The 23,748-nt window shown below is 42.7% G+C and overlaps 1 protein-coding gene across 9 annotated transcripts in view; it reads left to right on the top strand.

Moving 5' to 3' along the window:
- The window catches only part of LTBP3 (latent transforming growth factor beta binding protein 3), a 1,616,087-nt gene that overhangs the window by 580,589 nt on the left and 1,011,750 nt on the right, over positions 1-23,748 (top strand). For 8 of the 9 annotated variants that reach the window (XM_077457830.1, XM_077457857.1, XM_077457811.1 and 5 more), the window contains exons 13-14: positions 20,830-20,961; positions 21,445-21,573. The exons of the other annotated variant lie outside the window; for it this stretch is intronic. In XM_077457830.1, the coding sequence (XP_077313956.1) occupies positions 20,830-20,961; positions 21,445-21,573 (261 nt within the window). The remainder of the gene's footprint in view (positions 1-20,829; positions 20,962-21,444; positions 21,574-23,748) is intronic. 9 annotated transcript variants of the gene reach the window in all.

The raw sequence follows: 23,748 nt of genomic DNA, 5'->3' as shown, positions 1-23,748 counted from the left end.
CTGGTGAAGAAGTAAAAAGAGTTTTTAACTTTCCAAAAGCAGCCTGTGTCTCAGATTACCACACAAAGGGCGCCCCTTTCTTTGTTAGTTGGGTAATTGGAGCTATCACCTTAGAGAAGTTCCTTATGAATTTTCTGTAAAAGTTGGCAAACCCAACAAATCGCTGGATTTCCTTAATGTTTCCAGGGGCAGGCCAATCTAACACTACTTTAATCTTCTCGGGATCCATGCTCACTCCATCTGGAGAAATAATATACCCTAAGAACTGGATCTGGGCTTGTTCAAACTCACACTTCTCCAGTTTGATGTAAAGTCGATTCTGCCTTAATCTTTCAAAGACAGTGCAAACATGCCTGCGGTGCTCTTCCAGGTTATCGGAAAAGATAAGGATGTCATCCAGATAAGCAATGACAAATTGGTCACACAGATCTCGAAAAAATATAATTTATGAAGTGTTGAAAGGTCGCAGGGGCATTGCAGAGACCAAAAGGCATGACCAAGGACTCAAAATGTCCAAATCTGGTTCTAAAGGCGGTTTTCCATTCATCTCCTGGACGAATACGGACCAGGTTATATGCCCCCCGTAGGTCAAGTTTTGTAAACACTTTGGCAGAACAAAGTCTTTCCAACATTTCCGAGATCAAGGGGAGTGGATAACGGTTTTTAACAGTGACCTTATTTATGTGCCTGTAATCAATGCATGGACGCAAGGTGGAGTCTCTTTTCAACAAAGAATAGGGCTGCTCCTGCAGGAGATGTTGCGTGTCTAATAAAACCCTTCTCTAAATATTCATCAAGCCACTCCCTGAGCACTTTTAATTCAGGTTCTGACAGATTAAAAAGGTGGCCGAAAGATATTTCAGCCCCTGGGAGCAGCTCAATGGGGCAATCGTATGGGCGATGAGGAGGTAATTTATCTGCATTTTTCTTATCACAGACATCCCGGAACGCATGGTATTGTGGAGGCAAGTTGTGATATGACTGGGTAGTTACCACACCAACTTGCAATTCCTTGACCAGCGGAGAACTTGTTTGGTAAGATTCCCTACAGTGTTCCTTGCAGTGGGAAGATGTGAAATCTATGGTCCGTGTTCCCCAGTTGATAGAGGGATTGTGAGTGGAGAACCAAGGAATGCCCAAAATGACGGGAAATTTGAGTGATGTGATCAACTGAAAGCTGATGGTCTCACGATGGTCAGCCTCAAACTGGATTACCAGAGGAACTGTTTTATGGGTAACAGGTCCTGAGGATAAGGGTGAACCATCAACCATCTCCATCTCAATAGGAGCAGATGTATTTCTGGCTTGAATGTTATTGCGGTGGGCAAACTCTATGTCCGTAAAGTTTCCTCCAGCCCCAGAGTCCAGCATAGCAGAGCAGGGGATTTCACGGCCCTCAGAAATAAGCTTAAAAGGGATGACAAAATGAGACAGTGGAGAATTTACTTTATTTTCTTTGAGAATCAATGGGGAGATAGACTGGGTAATAGAGTTGATTTGTTCAGACAGGATCACATCAGTCGCCGCAATTGCTCTTCTAACCTTGTTAGGACAGTTAACTGCATAATGCCCAGAGTCTCCACAATATAGACAGAGGTTCTCTGAACGTCTTCTTTCTTTCTCCTGAAAATAAATGGATCTCTTAATTGCATCAATCTGCATAGATTCAGCTGTGTCAGAATCTGGAGAAACTCTTGGATCCTTCTGAACAAATTGACTAGCAGGGAAACGCATGCCACCATTACTTCCAAACATTCCCAGCCTCTCCTTCCTCCTTTCTGTAAGCCACTGATCAACTCGGATACATAGTTGGATGAAGGCTTTAAGATCATTAGGAGTCTCTACTCTGGTAAGCTCATCTTTTACCTGTTCAGAAAGCCCTTGGCGGAACTGACTTTTTTTGCGTTGCTGGGTTCCAAGTGGTATCTGCCATCTAACGTCTGAATTCAGCTGTGTATTCAGCAACAGAGCATTTACCCTGCCGTAAACTATGCAACTTTGCTTCAGCCGTAGCGCAGCAGTTGGGATCATCAAAAACTTGATTCATTGCATCCTCAAAAGTCTGGAAATTATTCAGCATGGCACTGTTTTGTTCGATATAGGCTAGAGCTCCCAGTCAGGAGGTTGATAACAAACATTACCTTCTGTCTTTCACAAATTAATGCAGTGGGTCGCATTTGGAAATAGATGTGACACTGGTTAAGAAAACCTCTGTAATGGTGGCGGTCGCCATTAAACTTGGGTGGGTAAGGCATATGTGCGTTAGTATCATCTCGGGAACGTAGATCCAGCAATTGTTTTGTCAGAGCACAGATCTCTTCATGCTGCTTCTTCACCACACCTTCCAGTATGGAGAATTTTTCTTGGTAAGTGACACCGAACTCCTGCTGCTCTGCAATTTGCTGCCTGAACGGAGCCACAGCATTTGCTATAGCGGCCTCCATGTTTTGGGCCAGAATATTCTGTCATGATCAGGGGTTAGGCTCGAAGACCAATTGCTATAGCAGTTGCAGGACTACCACTAACCAGCAGGATAGGAACACAGGCAGTCACCCTGGCAGATGACACAGGCTCACCCGAGGTGCGGAGTCTAAGTACTAACCAGTTTTCACCAGAGCTCCAGATGGTGGAGATGGATTTAGCTGCGTGTTAGTACCAGGTCGCAGTCCTCAGGATCGCCGCACCAGGAGGTGAGCAAGTCAGGGCTCAGTAGCGGATGAGCAGGTAAAGATCAAACAGAAGCGTGGTCAGCAAGCAAGCCAAAAGGTCGGTAACGAGTTGTTGCAGGTTGGGATCAGGCAGAAGTTTAGTCGTGGAACAAGCCAAGGGTCAATAACGAGCAGTAGCAAGTATAAACGGCAGCAGGGAAGACAGGAGCGAGATACAGGCTGGAGATAGCACAATATTCTGGCAAGGAGGAAGTGCAGAGACATGGCTTATATCAGGAGGTCCTGGTTCAAGTCGAGGTCCTGACATGTATATAGCTCAAGGTTGGATGAGGACACAAATTACTCCTGAAACAATGATCTGCCATTGTATATATCAAATAATTTAACCCAAACTGACAGGTCCTCCTTGCAGTCTACTGTTAATCCAATGTGGGAAAATGGTGATTTCATTCTTGACATGGCCAAGTACAAGCACTGCAAGAAGATTCTGCGAACTGGCATAATCCTTGTCGCAAATGCTAGAAGGCCTAATAAAGATTGGAGTTCTTTTAATAACATTTTTTTGCGCCTAATCAACACTGAAACTAAAGCTTTAATATTAAAGATTTTAGATTCAGGTAACTGAAATACCATATTAACAGTGTCAATCTTGACACCTAGGAATTCAATCATCGAGGAAGGAAAAACAGTTTTCTTGCTAGCTAATGGGATGCCGAAATGTTGCGCTACCGCACCAAACAGTTGTAACATAAAATAACAGATAGGAGATTGCGCTGGACAGATGAATAAAAAGTCGTCCGGGTAATGTAATATACCTTGGTAGCCAGATTTAAAAGCCACAACCCATTGGAGAAAGGTTGCACATTTTTCAAAATATACACAAGATATGGCACATCCCATAGGGAGGCACATATCAAAGTAGTAATTACCCTCAAAATACATCTCCGAGGAGTTGAAAGCTACCGGGTCAATCGGTAGCAGCTTGAAGGCTGCCTTTATGTCTGCTTTCGCAAGCAACGCACCTTTCCCAAACTTCCTAATTTGCTGAATAGCCTCTTCAAACGTGCAGTATGATACTGATGACATACATGCATCTATTTCATCATTTAAAGAAATACCTTTTGGGAATGATAAATGGTGGATTAGGCGAAAGGTATTTGCCTAATTTTTAGGTATGATGCCCAATGGCGATATTCTAAAAGGTGAGAAAGGAGGGGAATCAAATGGACCTGCTATCCTACCTTCCCTAATGTCCTTAATTAACTTCTCTTTAACAATGTGTGCGTAAGTATCCACTGACTTTACATTTTTTACTGGCTCACACCCTTCACCCTGAAACACTGGCAAAGGGAAACCTTTGGAGAAACCTTCAATTAGGAACTTGGCTGTCTCCTGGTCTGGATATATGTCCAACCATTGTTGCATGCTTGCCAGTTTCACTGGGGTGTGAGCTTTTTGCATAAATATCCCTCTGGGAGCTTTGAAAATTGGAATTTCTTTTGAAAAACCTGAGCAAAGGGTGGGGTCCAGAACAATTCGAGCACTCATGCTTGTATTTGCACGAACCCCTCCCCACTTATACTGGTTCTCATTGTAAGCAAAGCAGTATCCCCTTTTATAAGGGGACACTGTAGATTGTGGCTGCTGTCTAATGAAACCCACTTTCTGTGGCACCATCAGATTAAGCCACAACCCGACGTCTTTATTGCCCCACTTCAATGATGGGTAGATTGATAATTTTTGTCTAAATGCCTCATTATATTGAAACCATCCTAGACCTACAAAACTTTTATATGCTTCTAGCACATGCTCCAAGTGTTGAAACAGCCCGCTGCAATATATATTGCAAATGACTGCAACCAATTATTAAAAGACCTTGCCACAGGTCTTCTCCTATCATCCTCATCTTTCTCATCTGATTTTTTGTAATTTCTATTGACAAATTATTTTGCTGATGGAATAAGTGACAGAATATCTATAAATTGACCTTTCCATATTTTTTCTTTAGTCTGAGGAGAAAGGTGGTAACCTAACGGCGAGATCTCACATGGTAATGTTTCTTTAAAACACACATCTGGTACTGATGCGCAAGATATATTAATCTCAGCTGGTAAAAGATATTGCGAATTAGCATTAGCTGACTGAATGTTATTAACATTACCTATATTGCCTAAGCTGACAGAATGTCTATTTTCATTAGACCATACATTACCATAATTACTATTATCAACTACATGTGTATTCATAGTGTCAGCTAATCTGTTAATGGATTCCAAAATGCTATTAAGTGTGTGTGCTAACTCACCTATATCACCAGGTGGTGCTGGAGCATTTGTTATATCTGAAGCAGCATAATGCTGCTCTCTGTTGCCTCCAGTGGCCATCCGCGGGATGTCTCTGATACTCACACTGCTTGCAACCTCAAGCTGCGATAGTGATACACTGGGCAAGGTTTGTCTCTCTTCACTTACAACCGCAGAGACTGCCTCTGTCCTCTGTATAGCTGAAGCTCCTCTAGCCCGCCCAGCGCTTCCACTCGGTGGCGATGGGGACCCGACCCTCCTCTTCTTCTTTCCTCTCAAGCTGACCCGCCGTTGCATAGTGGCTGCTGGTTCTTCCAGTCATGCTGTGCTGCTGTCTTTTCTGTCATGTGATGCCGGCGGCCGCATAGACAGTTCATGGCGGCGGGACCGGCAGTTTTGAATGTCATTAACAGCTGTACTGCCTCTGACTTCAGGGGAATTGATAGGCAATACCACAGGACACTGTACTGACTGTACCTCAGCCAAAACACTTTGCTCATTATCATTCTCTGCCAAAGCCAGGCATTTTCTAAGCCATTCTTCTCCACCTTTATCCCCAGCTTTCTCCAACACTTGCCTCATTAAGGTTTTCATAGCCATGAATGAAGTACTTCAGGAGCCTGTTTTACTTTCACTGAGCTTGTTACAAAACTTGTTGCACCTTCACTGCCTGGCTGGGAACAGGTGTGAGTACACCTGTGAGAGGGTCCTATATATAATAAGCCCCCTTTCTAGAACATTCCCCATGGGTCCCGTGACCATTTGGGATATCACCAATAGCCTTACGACCCTTAACCCCGCCCCCAGCCCAATTTGCCATTCTCTTAAAGGGACATTAATCCAAATACATTAAGCTGTATATAGCTTGTATATAGCTCTAAATATTTACAATATTGCTTCTATCCTCTTATTAATAAAGGGAGGGGAGACCGCATGCCCATGCTGTCGGACTCAAAGCCTTGAGCCCTCATAGCTCATTCTGTTGGCATTGGCTCTTGTCGTTACCCCTCCAGTGTTTTCTGACACCTCTCCTCCTCCTCTTGGATTTGGGGGACCCCGAGGTAAAAAGGTGCCTCCAGGGGCATTCGTAGATGAGCCAGTTGACCCCACTGAAGAGTTTGATGTGGAAAACTGTTGGTAACGTGCATTACTCCTCAGTTTCACCCGTTCCCTAAGCACGTTAACAACATAATTAGGAAACATTGGTCTAAATCGTTACGTGATAGATTGGTAAAATCAGATCAATATAGGACTTCTGTTCCCCGTGTAACATTTTTATTTCCTCCTAATTTTGGATCTTTCCCTTGTCTTTCTTGTACTCAGTGTATGAGTATGATTAAGGGAAAAAGTTTTTGCCATCCACATAAAGGATACAACATCAATATTAGACTTGTGCACAAAGGAAAATTTTGTTTAGTTTTGGTTCGTTGTCATTCGTAAAATACATAATTTCGTTCTGTTATATTCGTTATGTTACGTTAATATGTTTTCGGATAATTCGTTATTATTCGTAGAGTGTCGAATTCATTCGTTCGTATTCGTTGAAATTCGCTATTTATGTATGTATAGACATTCGTGATAATGATTCGTAGTTTGGAAAGTCATTTGTTTATTGAATGTTTTAACACACACAATGACAACGTCTCTTCTCCGCGGCTCAAATACAATACAACACCCTTCTCACTCACTTCTCAGGAATGCACTTTGCCAGTAATCCATCCTCTGGCACAAAATTTATTAGCTGATTGGACTATAAGATTTAGTTTGAGCTGACCTTTTGTTTCATTAGATCTTTAAAGAATTACTGAATCATGTCGAATTCATTCAAATTCCTTTGTCATATATCTTTCGTATTCGTTGTTATTCGTTATTTTTTTATTCGGACATTCGGATGCATCCGAATGTCCGAAAGATGCAAAATTCGGCCAAATTTCGATTCGTTACGAAACGAATTGCACAAGCCTAATCAATATTAACCACTTCAGATCCGCGCTATTGCCAAATGACGGCATTAGCGCGGACCTACATTTCCAGGACTACGTCTATTGACGTCGTCCTGGCTACGAGCGGCCTGCGCGCCCCCTGAGGGGCGCGCGCGGCGCGCTCTGTGATCGGCGAGTCCGTGAGACTCGCCTGATCACCGATCCGTGTAAGGGGTCGATCCCGACCCCTTATCACGTGATCAGCTGTCAGCCAATGACAGCTGATCATGTGATAGAACGGAGCCGGTAATCGGCTATTATTCCTCCTCGCGCTGACAGCGCGAGGAGAGAAAAAAAAAGCCGATCACCGGCGGCCGTGATCGGGACATCAGTCCCGATCACGGCCATCAATACAAGGGACCACCTGCCACCTGCCTGTGCCCACCTGCCTCCCGCAGTGCCATCCTGAAGTAAAATAAAAGAAAAAGTAAGTGCCCCCCGTCAGTGCCCCCTGTCAGTGCCCATAGTGCCCACAGTGCCACCCACAGTGCCACCCACAGTGCCACCCACAGTGCCACCCCACAGTGCCACCCACAGTGCCACCCACAGTGCCTCAAAGGTGCTGCACCCCAGTGCCGCCCATCAGTGCCCAGCAGTGCCGCCCATCAGTGCCCAGCAGTGCCACCTATCAGAGCCACCTATCAGTGCCACCTATCAGTGCCCATCAGTCCCATCTATCTGTGGTACCTATCAGTGCCCATCCGTGCCACCCATCCGTGCCACTTATCCGTGCCACCCATCCGTGCCATCTTATCTGTGCCCATCTTTGCCCATCAGTGCCGCCTTATCTGTGCCCATCGGTGCCGCCTTATCTGTGCCTATTAGTGCCGCCTTAACTATGCCTATCAGTGCCCACCAGTGCAGCCCATCAGTGCCCACCAATGCAGCCCATCAGTGCCCACCAATGCAGCCCATCAGTGCCCACCAATGCAGCCTATCAGTGCCGCCTAATCAGCGCACTTCAATGAAGGAGAAAAATGACCCGTTTGCAAAATTTTATAACAAACTATTAAAACATGATTTTTTTTTTTTTTTTTTTTGCATCTTTTTTTGTTTGTTTAGCAAAAAATAAAACTCCGAGCTGTAACTAAATACCACCAAAAGAAAGCTCTATTTGTGGGAAAAAAATGATAAAAATTTCATTTGGGTACAGTGTTGTATGCCCGCGCAATTGTCACTCAAAGTGCATCAGCGCTGAAAGCTGAAAATTGGTCTGGGACTGAGGGGGGTTTAAGTGCCCAGTAAGCAAGTGGTTAAAGACCATTTTACCTGTCAGTCATCCTACATTATATATATGATTAAATGTCCATGTGGATTGATTTATGTAGGGGAAACAACTGAAAAAGTAAAAGACAGGATTACAATACACAAGTACTCTATTTGTTATAAATTAGAGAAATTACCATTATCGAGGCATTTCTTGGAGAAAAAAACACACGGTATCTCAATTAAGATATATGGTTATTGATGGAGTATCCGTAAATAGACGAGGAGGAGACAGGGAATTGATTTAAAAAAAAAGGAGACGTTTTTTGGATCGATTGTTTGGACACGCTTCAGCCGAAAGGGTTAAACACTGATTTTGACCTGTAACTGTTTCTTTACTGAGTGCATGTCAAAATGAATAGTTAGTATATGTTAAGATGGTGCTGATATCTATGGCGGTTAATTGATTGCTTATTTTACTGACTTATGATTGTGATTGAGCATTCGTTCGATTAATAATGTATTCTTTTTTATCTAGTGAGAACTCAGATGTACCCTTGGCCTATAAAATCGCTCCGATACCACTTGAAAGTGATTGATAGTAGGATTAAGAAATATAGAGTTAAATGTGGCTTAACTGATTTCAGCTGAATCTATTACTGTGATTAAGGAATCTGTGATTCTGATAAATGTTATGTGAAGTGTGTTACCAGTTGCAGACATGAGATTGTGAGAAAGGGCGCTAGCTTCATAGCCCGAAATGTCGACTGCCAGTTGTACCTGGTACTTTTTTTATATTTCTATCTGATGTAACCCTTTTGGAAATAAAATAATTCTGTGCAGCAATCCGCATCGTTGTTTCTACATATCTGCCCGCCGTGGTAAGGACTAGATTGCTTGCACTTTAAGGATTGTTCAGTGCATCTTACCTCTACAATTGTGATATATATATATATATATATATATATATATATATATATATATATATATATATATATATATATATATATATATATATATATATATAGTATAAACTAAAAAATGGGACAGACTCAATGGATCACATGGTCTTTTTCTGCTCTCTTCTATGTTTCTATGTTACTATATACTGTACAAAATTCAGTCCAAACTTGTATTCAGGTCAAACCAAAAGCTCATCCCTAGTCATTAAGTTCAATACAGAGTCCATAGCCCTGTGCTGGTCAGAAGAAGTAGCCTTATTGCAAAGAAGCATTTTTCCTTTCCTGAGATGGGTTTAAAGTTCACGGTTTTGGGATTTTTGGATGTGTTTACTGAACCTGCCCTCAATTTGAACCCAAGTGTCTGCAAGCACCACCATAAGTGATTATGCTGAATGTAATCTGAACCATTCCCAAGACAAAATATTTTCTAAAATGTTACATAGTCTGGTTGAAAAATTAAACAAGTCTGTCTAGTTCAGCCAATAAAAGGGGGAAAAAACAACAACTTTATAATCCTATTTACACAATCATATACCCACAGTTGATCCAGAGGAAAGCAAAAAATCCCAACAAAGCATAATCCAATTTGCTCCAGTAGGGGGAAAAAATTCCTTCCCGATCCCCCAAGAGACAATTGGATATTCTCTGGATCAACTTTACCTATGAATGTTAGTATCCAGTTATATTATGTACATTTAGGAAAGAATCCAGGCCTTGTTTTAAAAGCAATCTGCTGGACAGAACCAGCTCTTGAGGGAGTATATTCCACATGTTCACAGCTCTTACTGTAAATAAGCTTTTCCGCATTTGGAGAATAAATCTCTTTTCCTCCAAATGTAAAGAGTGCCCCCTTGTCCCATGTGATGATCTTAAAGTGAATAAATCCACACCAATTTCACTATATGGATTATTTATGTATTTATACATGTTGATCATGTCCTCCCTTAAAGTGGAGGGCCACCCTGAAAACAAAAAAATATTAAAAATTACAAAAAAATCTAAAAAAAAAAAAAAATGAAAAAAAATTTTTTTTTTTTACTTACCAGAAATGCCTGTTGCTAGGCACATAATCCTAATCTTCCTCTTCCTCCTCCGCGGAGATCTTCTGTCTTCTCTCTTCGTCGCGGCGTCTTCTGGGTAATGGGTCGCGCTGTGTTCTGGGAACTGTGTGTTCCAGAACACAGCGCGTCCCATTCAGAAAGCGCTGCGGGACTCGCGCATGCGCAGTAGCTGCGGGACTCGCGCATGCGCAGTAGGAAACGGGCAGTGAAGCCATAAGGCTCCACTGCCTGTTTCCCTTAGAGGGCATGACGGGACCTCTTAAATATGAGATCTGGGGTCAAAAAGACCTCTGATCTCATATTTACACTAAGATGCAGTAAAAAAAACAATGTTGTCATTTAAAAAGATAAAGAAAATGGCCCTTTAAGAGCTATGGGCAGAAGTGACGTTTTGACGTCGCTTCTGCCCTGCAGTGTCATAGAGACGGGTGGGGGCCATCTTCCCCTCGTTTGTCTCCATGTCAGCCCAGGGGACAGATGCAATCGCCTCCATCGTTGCCGAAGGCTCCGGTAAGCAGCGGAGGGCATCGAATCGCGGTGGGAGGGGTGCCCCTCTCCCGCCGCTGATAAAAGTGATCTCATGGTGAGTCCTCCGCAGAGACCACTGTTATCTTGTATTGGACCTCTGGCCAAACACGGGGATACCGGGGTTATGGCAGCTAGCTGCTGCCATAACAAACATATCCGTCCCCAAAGTAAGGATGTACATCGGTGTGCAGCGGCCCAGAAGTGGTTAATATCCTCTTCTCAAGAGAGAATAAACTCAGTTCCTCTAATCTTTCCTCATAGCTGAGCTCCTCCATGCTTCTTTTCAGTTTGGTCACCCTTCGCTCCACTTCCTCCAGTTTCACAATATGCTTTTTGTGAACTGGTGTCCAGATCCGTCACACCATTGATTCCCCCAGTATGTATGATGCATGCATATTCTTAGGCCCCAAGTGCATAACTTTACATCTATCAACATTAAACCTCATTTGCCACATAGTTACCCAATTAGACAGTGCATTGAGGTCAGATTGTAAATTGGAGACATCCTGTAAGGCTGTTATTCCACTGCATAGCTTGGTGTCATCTGCAAAGACGGAAATGGTACTTTTAATCCCAGACTCTGTCATTTTTAAATATATTTAAAAAATAAGGATCCTGACACTGAACCTTGGTGTACACAACTAACAACCCTAGGGCATTGAGAGTATGAATCATTAGCCACTACTCCCTGAATACGGTCTTTTAGCCAGTTTTCTATCCATTTACAAACTGATTTTTCTAGATCTGTAGTCTTTACCTTACACATTAGCCGTGAGTGGGGAACTGTGCCAAATGCTTTTGAAGAATCCAAGTATACCATGTCCACAGCCACCCCTCTGTCTAAGGTTTTACTTACCTCCTCATAAAAATAAATCAGGTTTGTTTGACAACTTCTGTCTTTCATGAATCTATTTTGTCTGTTGTTTAAAATATTTTTTTCCTAGCAAGAACTCATCTACTGTATGTGCTCTTTTATTAAACTCCCCAGAATCTTCCCAACTATAGAAGTTATACTAACAGGTCTATAGTTACTTGGTAACTGTGCAGGAAATTTCCCCTAATGGCCTATGTTGTAGACATGTGCAGAATGAAAAACTTTGTTTAGTTTAACCACTTTCAGACCGGACCAATTTGCTGGTCAAAGACCAGACCCCTTTTTGCGATTCGGCACTGCGTCGCTTTAACTGACAATTGCGCGGTTGTGCGACGTGGCTCCCAAACAAAATTCACGTCCTTTTTTTCCCACAAATAGAGCTTTCTTTTGGTGGTATTTGATCACCCCTGCGGTTTTTATTTTTTGCGCTATAAACAAAAATAGAGCGACAATTTTGAAAAAACGCATTATTTTTTGTTATAATAAATATCCCCCAAAAATATATAAAAAAACATTTTTTTCCCTCAGTTTAGGCCGAAACGTATTCTTCTACATATTTTTGGTAAAAAAAATCGCAATAAGCGATTATTGATTGGTTTGCGCAAAAGTTATAGCGTTTACAAAATAGGGATAGTTTTATAGCATTTTTATTAATAATTTTTTATTATTTTTTTTTTACTAGTAATGGCGGCGATCAGCGATTTTTATTGTGACTGCGGCATTATGGCAGACACATCGGACATTTTTGACACATTTTTGGGACCATTGTCATTTATACAGTAATCACTGCTATATAAATGCAGTGATTCCTGTGTAAATGACACTGGCAGTGAAAGGGTTAACCAGTGGGTGGCAGTGTAGGGGTTAAGTGTTCCTAGGGGAGTGTTACTGACTGTGGGGGGGTTGGGCTTTCATTTAGTGTACACTGATCTCTGCTCCAATCACATGGAGCAGAGATCAGCGTCACTAGTTGCTAGGCAGAATGGAAAAATGTTGTTTACACAGCATTTCCTCCATTCGGCTGCTCCGTGAGACGATCGCGGGGATGCCCCCGGCGATCGAGTCCGCGGGTCCCGCGACCGGACTTACGGGGGTCCCGACCAGCGCGGGAGCGCGCCGCCGGCGGCGCGCCCCCGATGGCAGGGCGGCATCGAATATTGGACGTACCTGTACGCCAATATGCCTGCCCGTGCCATTCTGTCGATGTACATCGTCGTGCGCTGGTCGGGAAGTGGTTAATTTAGTTAAATTCGTTATTTACATAAATTAGTTTAGTTAAATGTGTTTCATTTATTTAATTTGTTTATGGAATTAGTTTTGTTTGTTCGTTTTCTATGTTGATGAGGACAAGAACCTCTTCCCGACAACCCTAGCCTGTTGTTTTCTGGGTCTGCGAGCGGGGGGCTTATGAGAATTTGGAAGCCCCCCTATGTGAATGGGTATCAGGTACATCGTACCCCTACCCATTCACCAAAAAAACTGTGAAATGTAATAAAAACACAAGCGCTGTTTTTTGACAATTCCTTTATTAATAGCTCAGACTTCTCTAGCTGTCTCTTCCTGCCATCTTCTCCTTCCTTCCATCTTCTCTTTCTTGCCATCTCTTCCTCTTTGAGCCTCCTCTTCCCACCACCGCCATCTCTTCCCCCTGCTGTCTTCTTCCTAGCCATCGGTTAGCCACAATTTTTTTTAAAAAAGACGCTCTTGTTCTGTTGATGCCTTCATCTGTTTTGTTGTTGTCTGCTCTCTGCAGAATCTTATAGCAATGGGGCGTGGCCATTTGATGACATCACCCGGGGAACCCGCCCTTTGTGACAATGGGCAAGGGGCGGGCTCTCCAGGTAATGTCATCCAATGACCATGCTCCATTGCTAAATAAGAGTCGACAGAGAGTGGACAACAACAAAACAGATGAAGGCATCAACAGAACAAGAGCGGCTTTTTATTATTTTTTTAGCGGGTAACCGGCGGCGAGGAAAAAGACAACAGCAGGAAGAGATGGCGGCGGGAAGAGGCAGCTCGAGAAGAAGACGGTGGGAAGGAGAAGACAGTGGGAAGAAACGGATAAAGAAGATAGAGCTATTAATAAAGGAATTGTCAAAAAACAGCTCTTGTGTTTTTATTACATTTCACTGCTTTTTTGGTGAATGGGTAGGGGTATGATGTACCCGATACACATTCACATAGGGGGGGCCAGGATCTGGGGGTCCCAGATTCAGAAATGCCCCCCACCTGCAGGCCCTGACAACCACCTGCTAGGGTTTCCAGAAAGAGGCCCTTTTCCTTATCAACATGGGGGCAAGGTGCTTTAGGGTGGGGGGGTCCAGAGAAAATAAATAAGTATGTAAAATGCAAAATGCATGAAAGTTTTATGCCAAAACTCATAAAAAAGGCTGGTTTAAAAACGTAAAATGCACTGAAAAACATGCCTGAAAAACATATCATGCTCAGCCGTATAGATGTGAACCTAGACTGGCAAAAAAGGTTGGGAGGGGCAAATACATTTATGTTCACATATAATTGCTGGGACCTCAATATAGATGAACAAGTAGACTGGCAAAAAAGGTTGGGAGGGGCAAATACACCGATGTTCACATAAAATTGCTGGGACCTTAATATAGATGAACAAGTATGATAGCTCATACAGCACATGCAGTAATAACATGCAATGAATGCAATTGTTTTAATATGTTACCAAAAGCTTATAATTACAACACATACAATAAAGTTATTATTCTAAAAATAAAATATCCAATATCAAATAACAATACATGTGAAAGAAAAATTCTAATAATATTTCTATGCAATGTGTTGTGATTCAGATAAGCCCCCCGCCCGCAGACCCCGACAACCAACTGCCAGGGTTGTCGGGAAGAGGCCCTTGTCCTCATCAACATGGGGACAAGGTGCTTTGGGGTGGGGGGGCCGCGCGGCCCCCCTTCCCCAAGGCACCCCCCATGTTGAGGGCACGCGGCCTGGTACGGCTCAGGAGGGGGGGGCGCTCGCTCGTCCCCCCTTTCCTGGCCGGCCGGGTAGCATGCTCCAACAAGGGTCTGATGTGGACCTGGGGGGTCCCCACGCCGATCCCCTTTAAGTCCATACCAGGCGGCGGGGCCAGCGACGTCTCCTTCGTGGGCCCCGCCTACCTGGAGACCCGTTCGAAATGAGCGGACTTTTCTCCGGGCGGGAAAAGTCCGCTCATTTCAAAAGTACAGCGGACTGGCATACACACGGCCGGATTGTCCGCCGAAATGCGAGTCCGGCGGGAAGATTGGAGTGTAAAAGTACTTTCTAAGTCCGCCGTACTTTCGGGTCAAAAAAGTATGCCGGAGGCTACACACGGGGGGATTGTTTGGCGGACTTCAGTTTGCCGGACTTTTCCACCCGCTTGTTTGATCATGTGTACACGGCATTTGAGTATGTGTCTCTTTGAAGGTGATAAGTGATATATTTTAATTTTCTTGTTGTATGTGCCAGAGGCGGGCACAAGGGATGAGGAGTGGGCATTATGTCTGTCATTTTTGGTTCAATTTGCTATCCCACCACTGTAGCCTGTGGACAACTGGGGGAGGGTTTATCAAAAAGGAGATGAATTGGCTGTATGGCATATGCTATAGTTATTGGGGAACTAAAGCTTTTATTTTATTTAATTTTTTTTTCACGGGGTATCGTAGCTACATGTAATTTTGAAAAATGTTACACTAGGATTAGACTTATGTTGTACTATATTATAGGGGGTCACTGGTGTTTGGTTCCCCTCATTTATTTATATATTTTATTTCTTTCGTTTTGCCTCATGCATCTGATCTGGGAGGTTCCCGAGACTCATGGATGAGACTACAGACTTTGTGGTGTGGGGTGCCAAGTTATTTGATTGACTACTACATTTTCATTCATGTCAGTAATTGTGGTAAAGGTTGATATTTTTTCACCAGGGTCTTATGATGGGGCCTCTCATTTTTGTTTTTGGATTAATTCCATTCCCTATTGTGTATGTTTTTTTACCCACCTTTTATAGTTTATAGCCTGTCTATTCGGACTTTGGTTCTGGAGTAGTCCCGGGTCCAGAGACCGTTATCTCTCTCATACCTTTATTTGGTTTTTGTTTTTGTTTTTTCGGCCAGGAAATGGCACCTGATCTCTTCTCACCATCTTTATTGAAACTTTGTTCATATAACTTTAATGATATTAATAATCAATCGAAAAGAGGCCAGATTTTACTTTTCAATGTTTTTATTGAAATTTTACATAAACATATAACAAAAAAAGATTACGTTTGCATTTTTATATAAACAGAACATGTCATACAATAAGGCAGATTTCCAGTACACAATGAATAATGGTGATTGATTGTCACTTTGCTAAATATAATTAAACCCAATAAGTAGTATTGCATCTGGACTTAGGGTGGGGGACTCTACTCCCTCCTTCGACATCCCATCTAGGATCAAACTGTGTCGAGAAGGGTGCAGACAGAGCCTCCCCCTACTTACATTTCCTGAATTTAATTCCGTATAATATATTAGGCTACCAAGTATACATGCACCATTATTGAGTTAAATTGTATCCTTTGTTTAATAGAAGTCATACACTCTTATTTAGACGTTAAAAGGTTGTAGAACCTATCTTACATCAACTGGACGTTTAATGCTTATAGGTAATTAAGGTGCTTATTGTTCTTTATTATAAACGTTGAACTAAATGTAAAAATAGAATGTTCTAGTATCATATTTGTGATGAGTGATATCATCTTAGAAATGGAGAGAAAGGAAGAAAACAGAAAAAGATAGGGAGGGAGAAAAGAGTGTTTGGTCAACAATCTCTATTGTTGAGTAGTACTATGATTCAATAATAATGTTGTTATCATTGTACCTTAACTGGTTGCCGACCGCCGGCCGTCAAATGACGGCCAGGCGGCGCACCTATTGTGGCGGGGGCCGTCATATGACGTCCTCCCGTTTAAACAGGGAACGCGCGATCGTGCGCGCGCATCCCTGTTTCTTCGGTGGCGGCGTGTCACGGAGACACCGCTCGCCACCGAAGGGGGTGAACAGCCATTCGTTATGGCTGTTTACCACGTGATCGGCCGTGATGAAGTCACGGCCGATCACAGATGGTCACACCCCGAACGTGCACGGCGCATGCGCGCGATTGCGAGCGCGCTGCGCGTGCACGTCGGTGGCGGTGTGTTCCCCGGGAACACTGCTCGTCACCAACGCTGGTAAACAGCCATTGGCCGGCTGTTTACCCACGTGATCGGCTGTGATCCTTTCACAGCCGATCACTAAAATGTAAACAAACCGCGGTAACGGGATGTTACCGGGTTCTCCTCCTCACACACCGATCGTGTTTGAGGAGGAGATTGCAGTAACATCTCGTTACCGCATACAGTGTACACCAATCACACTGATTGCCCCCCCCCCAATAAAGAGGACCTGTCACCACCCCTCATAGTACCTGTCAATCACAGTCCATCAGAGTACCTGTCACAGTCCATCAGAGTATTTGAGTACCTGCCCCAGCCCATCTGAGTACCCGAGTACCTGTCCCAGCCCATGTGAGTACCCGAGTACCTGTCCCAGCCCATCTGAGTACCCGAGTACCTGTCCCAGCCCATCAGAGTACCCGAGTACCTATCCCAGCCCATCAGAGTACCCGAGTACCTGTCCCAGCCCATCAGAGTACCCGAGTACCTGTCCCAGCCTATCAGAGTACCCGAGTACCTGTCCCAGCCCATCAGAGTACCCAAATACCTGTCCCAGCCCATCAGAGTACCCGAGTACCTGTCCCAGCCCATCAGAGTACCCGAGTACCTGTCCCAGCCCATCAGAGTACCCGAGTACCTGTCCCAGCCCATCAGAGTACCCATGTACCTGTCCCAGCCCATCAGAGTACCCGAGTACCGGTCCCAGCCCATCAGAGTACCCGAGTACCTGTCCCAGCCCATCTGAGTACCCGAGTACCTGTCCCAGCCCATCTGAGTACCTGAGTACCTGTCCCAGCCCATCTGAGTACCCGAGTACCTGCCCCAGCCCATCTGAGTACCCGAGTACCTGTCCCAGCCCATCAGAGTACCCGAGTACCTGTCCCAGCCCATCAGAGTACCCGAGTACCTGTCACAGTCCATCTGAGTACCCGAGTACCTGTCACAGTCCATATGAGTACCTGTCACTGCCCTTCAGAGTACCCAAATACCAGTCACCAAACCATCAGAGTACCTGTCACCAGGCCATCAGAGTACCTGAGTACTTGTCACCAGGCCATCAGAGTACCCGAGTACTTGTCACCAGGCCATCAGAGTACCCGAGTACCTTTCACCGTCCATCAGAGTACCCGAGTACCTGTCACAGTCCATTAGAGTACCGAGTACATGTCACAGTCCATTAGAGTACCGAGTACCTGTCACAGTCCATTAGAGTACTGAGTACCTGTCACAGTCCATCATGGTACCCGAGTACCTGTCACAGTCCATCAGGGTACCCGAGTACCTGTCACAGTCCATCTGTGTACCCGAGTACCTGTCACAGTCCATCTGTGTACCCGAGTACCTGTCACAGTCCATCTGAGTACCCGAGTACCTGTCACAGTTCATCTGAGTACCCGAGTACCTGTCACAGTCCATATGAGTACCTGTCACCGCCCTTCAGAGTACCCAAATACCAGTCACCAAACCATCGGAGTACCTGTCACCAGGCCATCAGAGTACCTGAGTACTTGTCACCAGGCCATCAGAGTACCTGAGTACTTGTCACCAGGCCATCAGAGTACCCGAGTACCTGTCACCAGGCCATCAGAGTACCCGAGTACCTGTCACCAGGCCATCAGAGTACCCGAGTACCTGTCACCAGGCCATCAGAGTACCCGAGTACTTGTCACCAGGCCATCAGAGTACCCGAGTACCTATTTGCAGCTCATGTCTCATAGAATATACGTTGGGGTGTTTGCTTTCCAAAATGGGGTCATTTTGTGGGTAATTTCACTATCCTGGTGGTCCAGGACCTTCAAAAGTGTGATGGGTAGGAATGAAATGAGATGTGTCATTTATGCTCCTAGAACGCCTGAACGTACTACTTCAATGTTCGGCCTCTCTATGTGGCCAGGCTGTGTAAAAGTCCTACACATGTGGTATCGCCATACTCGGGAAGAGTAGCAGAATGTATTTTGGGGTGTAATTTTTGCTTATAAATTGACAATTTTGTGTAAAAAAAAAATGCGTTTTAATTTTTTTCCACATATTCCAAAAACTTCTGGAAAAAAATGAACCGTTCAAAAGACTCATTATGCCTCACAGATTATACGTTGGGGTGTTTGCTTTCCAAAATGGGGTCATTTTATGGGAAATTCCATTGTCCTGGTACTCCAGGGCCTTCAAAAGTGTAATAGGTGGTTGAGAAACGAGATGCGTAATTTTTGCTCGTAGAACATCTGAAGGTACTACATCAATGTTAGTTGCTCTGTATGTGGCCAGGCTGTGTAAAAGTCTCACACACGTGGTATCACCGTACTCGGGAAGAGTAGCAGAATGTATTTTGGGGTGTAATTTTTGCTATATACATGCTATGTGTTAGAAATAGCTTATAAATTGACAATTTTGTGTAAAAAAAAAATGTGTTTTAATTTTTTTCCACATATTCCAAAAACTTCTGGAAAAAAATTAACCATTCAAAAGACTCATTATGCCTCACAGATTATACGTTGGGGTGTTTGCTTTCCAAAATGGGGTCATTTTATGGGAAATTCCATTGTCCTGGTACTCCAGGGACTTCAAAAGTGTAATAGGTGGTTGAGAAATGAGATGCGTCATTTTTGCTCGTAGAACGTCTGAAGGTACTACATCAATGTTGGTGCTCTGTATGTGGCCAGGCTGTGTAAAAGTCTCACACATGTGGTATCGCCGTACTCAGGAAGAGTAGCAGAATGTATTTTGGGGTGTAATTTGTTGTATGCATATGCTGTGTGTGAGAAATAACCTGATAATATGACAATTTAGTAAAAAAAAATAAAAAAAAATAAAAAATCTTCATTTTGCAAAGAATTGTGGGAAAAAATTACAACTTAAAAAAACTCACCATGCTACTTACTTAATACCTTGGGATGTCTACTTTGTAAAAAGGGGTCATTTGGGGGGTATTTGTACTTTCCTGACTTGTTAGTGTCTCAAGAAATGAGGTACACCTGATGTACTGAAGGCCTCATCAGAAGTGATCAATTTTCAGTGATTGGCACCATAGTTTGTAGACTCTATAACTTTCACAAAGACCAAATAATATATACTAATGTGGGTTATTTTTACCAAAGATATGTAGCAGTATAAATTTTAGCCAAAATTTATGAAGAAAATTTACTAATTAGCAAACATTTATGACAGAAACCAAGAAAAATGCATTTTTTTCACAAAATTTACGTTTTATTTTATTTATAGCACAAAAAATAAAAAACCCACTAGTGATTAAATACCACTAAAAGAAAGCTCTATTTGTGTGGAAAAAAGGACGCAAGTTTCATATGGATACAGTGTTTCAAACTGTGAGAGCGCTGAAAGCTGAAAATTGGTCTGGTCAGGAAGGGGGTGAAACTGCACTGTATTGAGGTGGTTAATTATGTTCTTAATCTGTGCCAATCGACCCAATGGTTCCATTTAGAATGCATATTTTGGTAAGTGCCTTGCGTGGATGCAAACATTAACTCATAGTTGGCGTGGGTATTGGTCGTCTCCACGATTTATGAAAGTGAGGGTGGCCTCGGATCCTTCCAATGTCGCATAATTGTCAAACTTGTACTAAGTAGCAAGTGTGTAATTATGACTCATGAATCTGTCGGGACTTTCTCAATCCCCAGAGACAGAACTGCCATTCCAGCAGAAAGTGGAACATGCAGTCCCGTGATATGTGCAATAAGGTTTTGTATTTTGGACCAAAAGATTTGGATCCGTGGACACGTCCACATTATGTGATGAACAAGTAGACTGGCAAAAAAGGTTGGGAGGGGCAAATACACCGATGTTCACATAAAATTGCTGGGACCTTAATATAGATGAACAAGTATGATAGCTCATACAGCACATGCAGTAATAACATGCAATGAATGCAATTGTTTTAATATGTTACCAAAAGCTTATAATTACAACATATACAATAAAGTTATTATTCTAAAAATAAAATATCCAATATCAAATAACAATACATGTGAAAGAAAAATTCTAATAATATTTCTATGCAATGTGTTTTTGTTTGTTGTGCCCTAGACATTGATGAATGTAAAAGTGACCCATGTGGTCATGGAAAGGGATTGTGTCTCAACACTGTTGGCTCATTTAACTGTCATTGTCATCATGGGTACAGACTGAATGTAACACATGGAACAAGATCTTGTGTGGGTAAGAGAACTTTATATATTTCGATCTTGTCTCTTGTTTGCCACAAGATATATGTCTAAAAATATTATTCCTAATCTTAGTACCATAATTAGGCGAGTATGCCTGAGATTTTCCAGGGAAAAAATTAAGCTGTAAATCTAGTGTATGTCCCTTAGTGTGTTGTACTTGATACAGCATTGTTTTTTTTCCTTTAGTTATCAACAATTATTTATTTTCAATAAACAACCAGTGTGCTAGATGTTTTTAGCAATAATTAAGTAACTGAGACTAATTCTTATGATATTGTCCTGTAAAGGTGCCAGTGGTACTGTGCAAAATAACCATGCATGCCTGTTTGCTAATCTGAAAAAAAATAAAAGATTGGTTTACACCCGACCATGGTGTAATGTTTATAGCCAACAATTGTCCTTAAATAGTAGCAATACAATGTTAGTTGCTTTGTTAGAAGTCCTATCACTCTTCTAACAATATAGTTTATTTCAGATGTTGATGAGTGCTTACGGTCGGGAATGTGTGGAGAGTCTCGCAGCTGTGTCAATTTTCCTGGCTACTATAAATGTGAATGTCAGACTGGATACAAATTAAAGAACAGAAGGCCTTTATTGTGTGAAGGTAAGCAGAAATGAGGAGTTGTTTGCTAAATTTGGAAAATGCATCCAAAAAATGATAGATGTCTTATGTCTAACTTATGTTGATCTTAGCAGTGGTACATACAGTAAGGCCTCTTGCACACGGTACTGATGTTTGAAAATCTGCATTTTTAGATATAATTTCACGTGGTTATGTTGGGCATATTTTCATGCATTTGTGCATAATTGTATTCTCGCATTCTAGCTCCCAGAATGTAGTATTCATGGCCGTACTCGTATATGCACATATTTGTGTGTACCGGTGCAAAATACTGACCGCAAACTCAGATTTTTCTTTTTTTTTTTTTTACTCATGAATATGAATATATATACCTATGTGCACAGGCACGTTGTAAACAATAGGCTGCATTTTAGATGAGTAAAAAAATTCTGTACTGAGCTTGCAGTGTATAATGCCGTGTACACATGATCGGACTTTCCGGCAGACTAGGTCCGACTAAATCAGTCCGTCAGACAATCCGATCGTGTGTGGGCTAATCCGATCGTTTTCCATTTAAAAAATCAGATGAACCTAGAAATAGAACAGGTTTCAAATCTGTCCGATGGACTCAATTCCTATCGGGAAAACCGTTCGTCTCTATGCTGGTCCGACGGACCAAATACGTTGCAAGGGAAGCTATTGGCTGCTGGTTATTGAACCTCCTTTTTTAGTCCTGTCGTACGTCATCATGCTCAAAATGAACGGACTTTCGAACGGACTTAATCCGTTCATGTGTGGGCAAGTCCGTTCGTTCAGAAGTCCGTCGGAACTCCGCTGAAAGTCTGTCAGAAAGACCGTCGGACCTAGTCTGCCGGAAAGTCTGGTCACGTGTATGCGGCATAAGATGCCTTTGTGATGCAAATCAAAGAATTTCTACCATCGACAACAATGGTTTGGATTGGATTATCAAGCAAGGGACTAGTGAACTACTACAGCTAGCTAGAGCTCCTGTAACTAAATTTTTTAAATAGGTTTTCAAAATGAACTCCACCCTTCACACACACACACTGTTAATAAGTATATATATAGTAAAGATAATTATACACATAGTACAGACCTTATATGCAGACTAAACATGGAAGCACTACCCATGGCCTAATTTGTCCTGAGTTTTCATCCAGTGATAGTTACACAACCCTTATTATTATCTCCCCGTCTCTGTTCCTTCATCTACTGAAGCAAACAGAAAATTATATTTGCTATGGCCATGATAATATATTAAAATTTCCCAATTTTCACATTTTACATTAATACAATAGACCCTTGATTATGGGCTATGAGCTGCCAAACTCCCCAGATACAGTGGACCAACAGTGAATCAGGCCAAAACACACTTGTGTATTAACGGCTTGACTGACAAATTACAGGCAACATTGAACTGATGCTAATTTAGCCATTGTGTGACCCTTATTCAATGGGAAAGTCCTCACATAGGATTCCATTTGCCCCTAGAAGCCCAGTTATTTGGCTTTGTATGCCAATTGTGGATCCTTTATGTTCATCATAGTATCTTGTTATCCAACCAAGAATATCTCTGTGCAGGCGTTATTGCATGTCCGGATCAGTGAGACCTTTCCTATACCCCCTCAAAGTGTGTCCTGAAGACGCGACCAAGCGAAATGCAAATATGCACAGGGGCTCACACATTCTTTGATGACATACTGCCACCTCCATCAAATCATACTCTGCAGCTATTACTTTAAAACAAAAAAAAAGGGGGGGGGGGGGGTGAAACCAAACTGCGCTGAGACCTAAAAAATAAATATAACAATCAAAAATATAGATAAAAAAAATAAAAAAATCACAAGGCTGCTGCTCAACTGTTGGATATGCACACAATCAGTAGAAATAGAAAAAAAAAAGAGCTGCGCCAATAAATAAAAGTAACTGTCACAATTATAAGTAAACAGCACTACTTTCATCATAAAGTCTTTCACTTCTTATGTTAATAAAAGTCCATAGTAGAAAAGATTGGAAATAAATCGCTCGGCTTCAAATGGACGCACCACAGTGATTCCACACAAATATCAAAAATGTGCCCAGCCAAAAGATTGCGCTTACCAGATGGTAAGAGCGTAAGGAGCGTTATGGTAAGAGCCAATCGCAACCTCTTGCCTGTACCAGATGTCCTGCTATCCCAAGGGCGACACTTCATGC

Source organism: Lithobates pipiens, unplaced genomic scaffold (assembly GCF_037356315.1).
Source record: "Lithobates pipiens isolate NorthernLeopardFrog02 unplaced genomic scaffold, aLitPip1_a1.2 Scaffold_10, whole genome shotgun sequence".
NCBI classification, from domain to species: Eukaryota; Metazoa; Chordata; class Amphibia; order Anura; family Ranidae; genus Lithobates; species Lithobates pipiens.
Note: the sequence above shows the minus strand (reverse complement) of the source record. Positions and strands in the feature narration are given on the sequence as shown.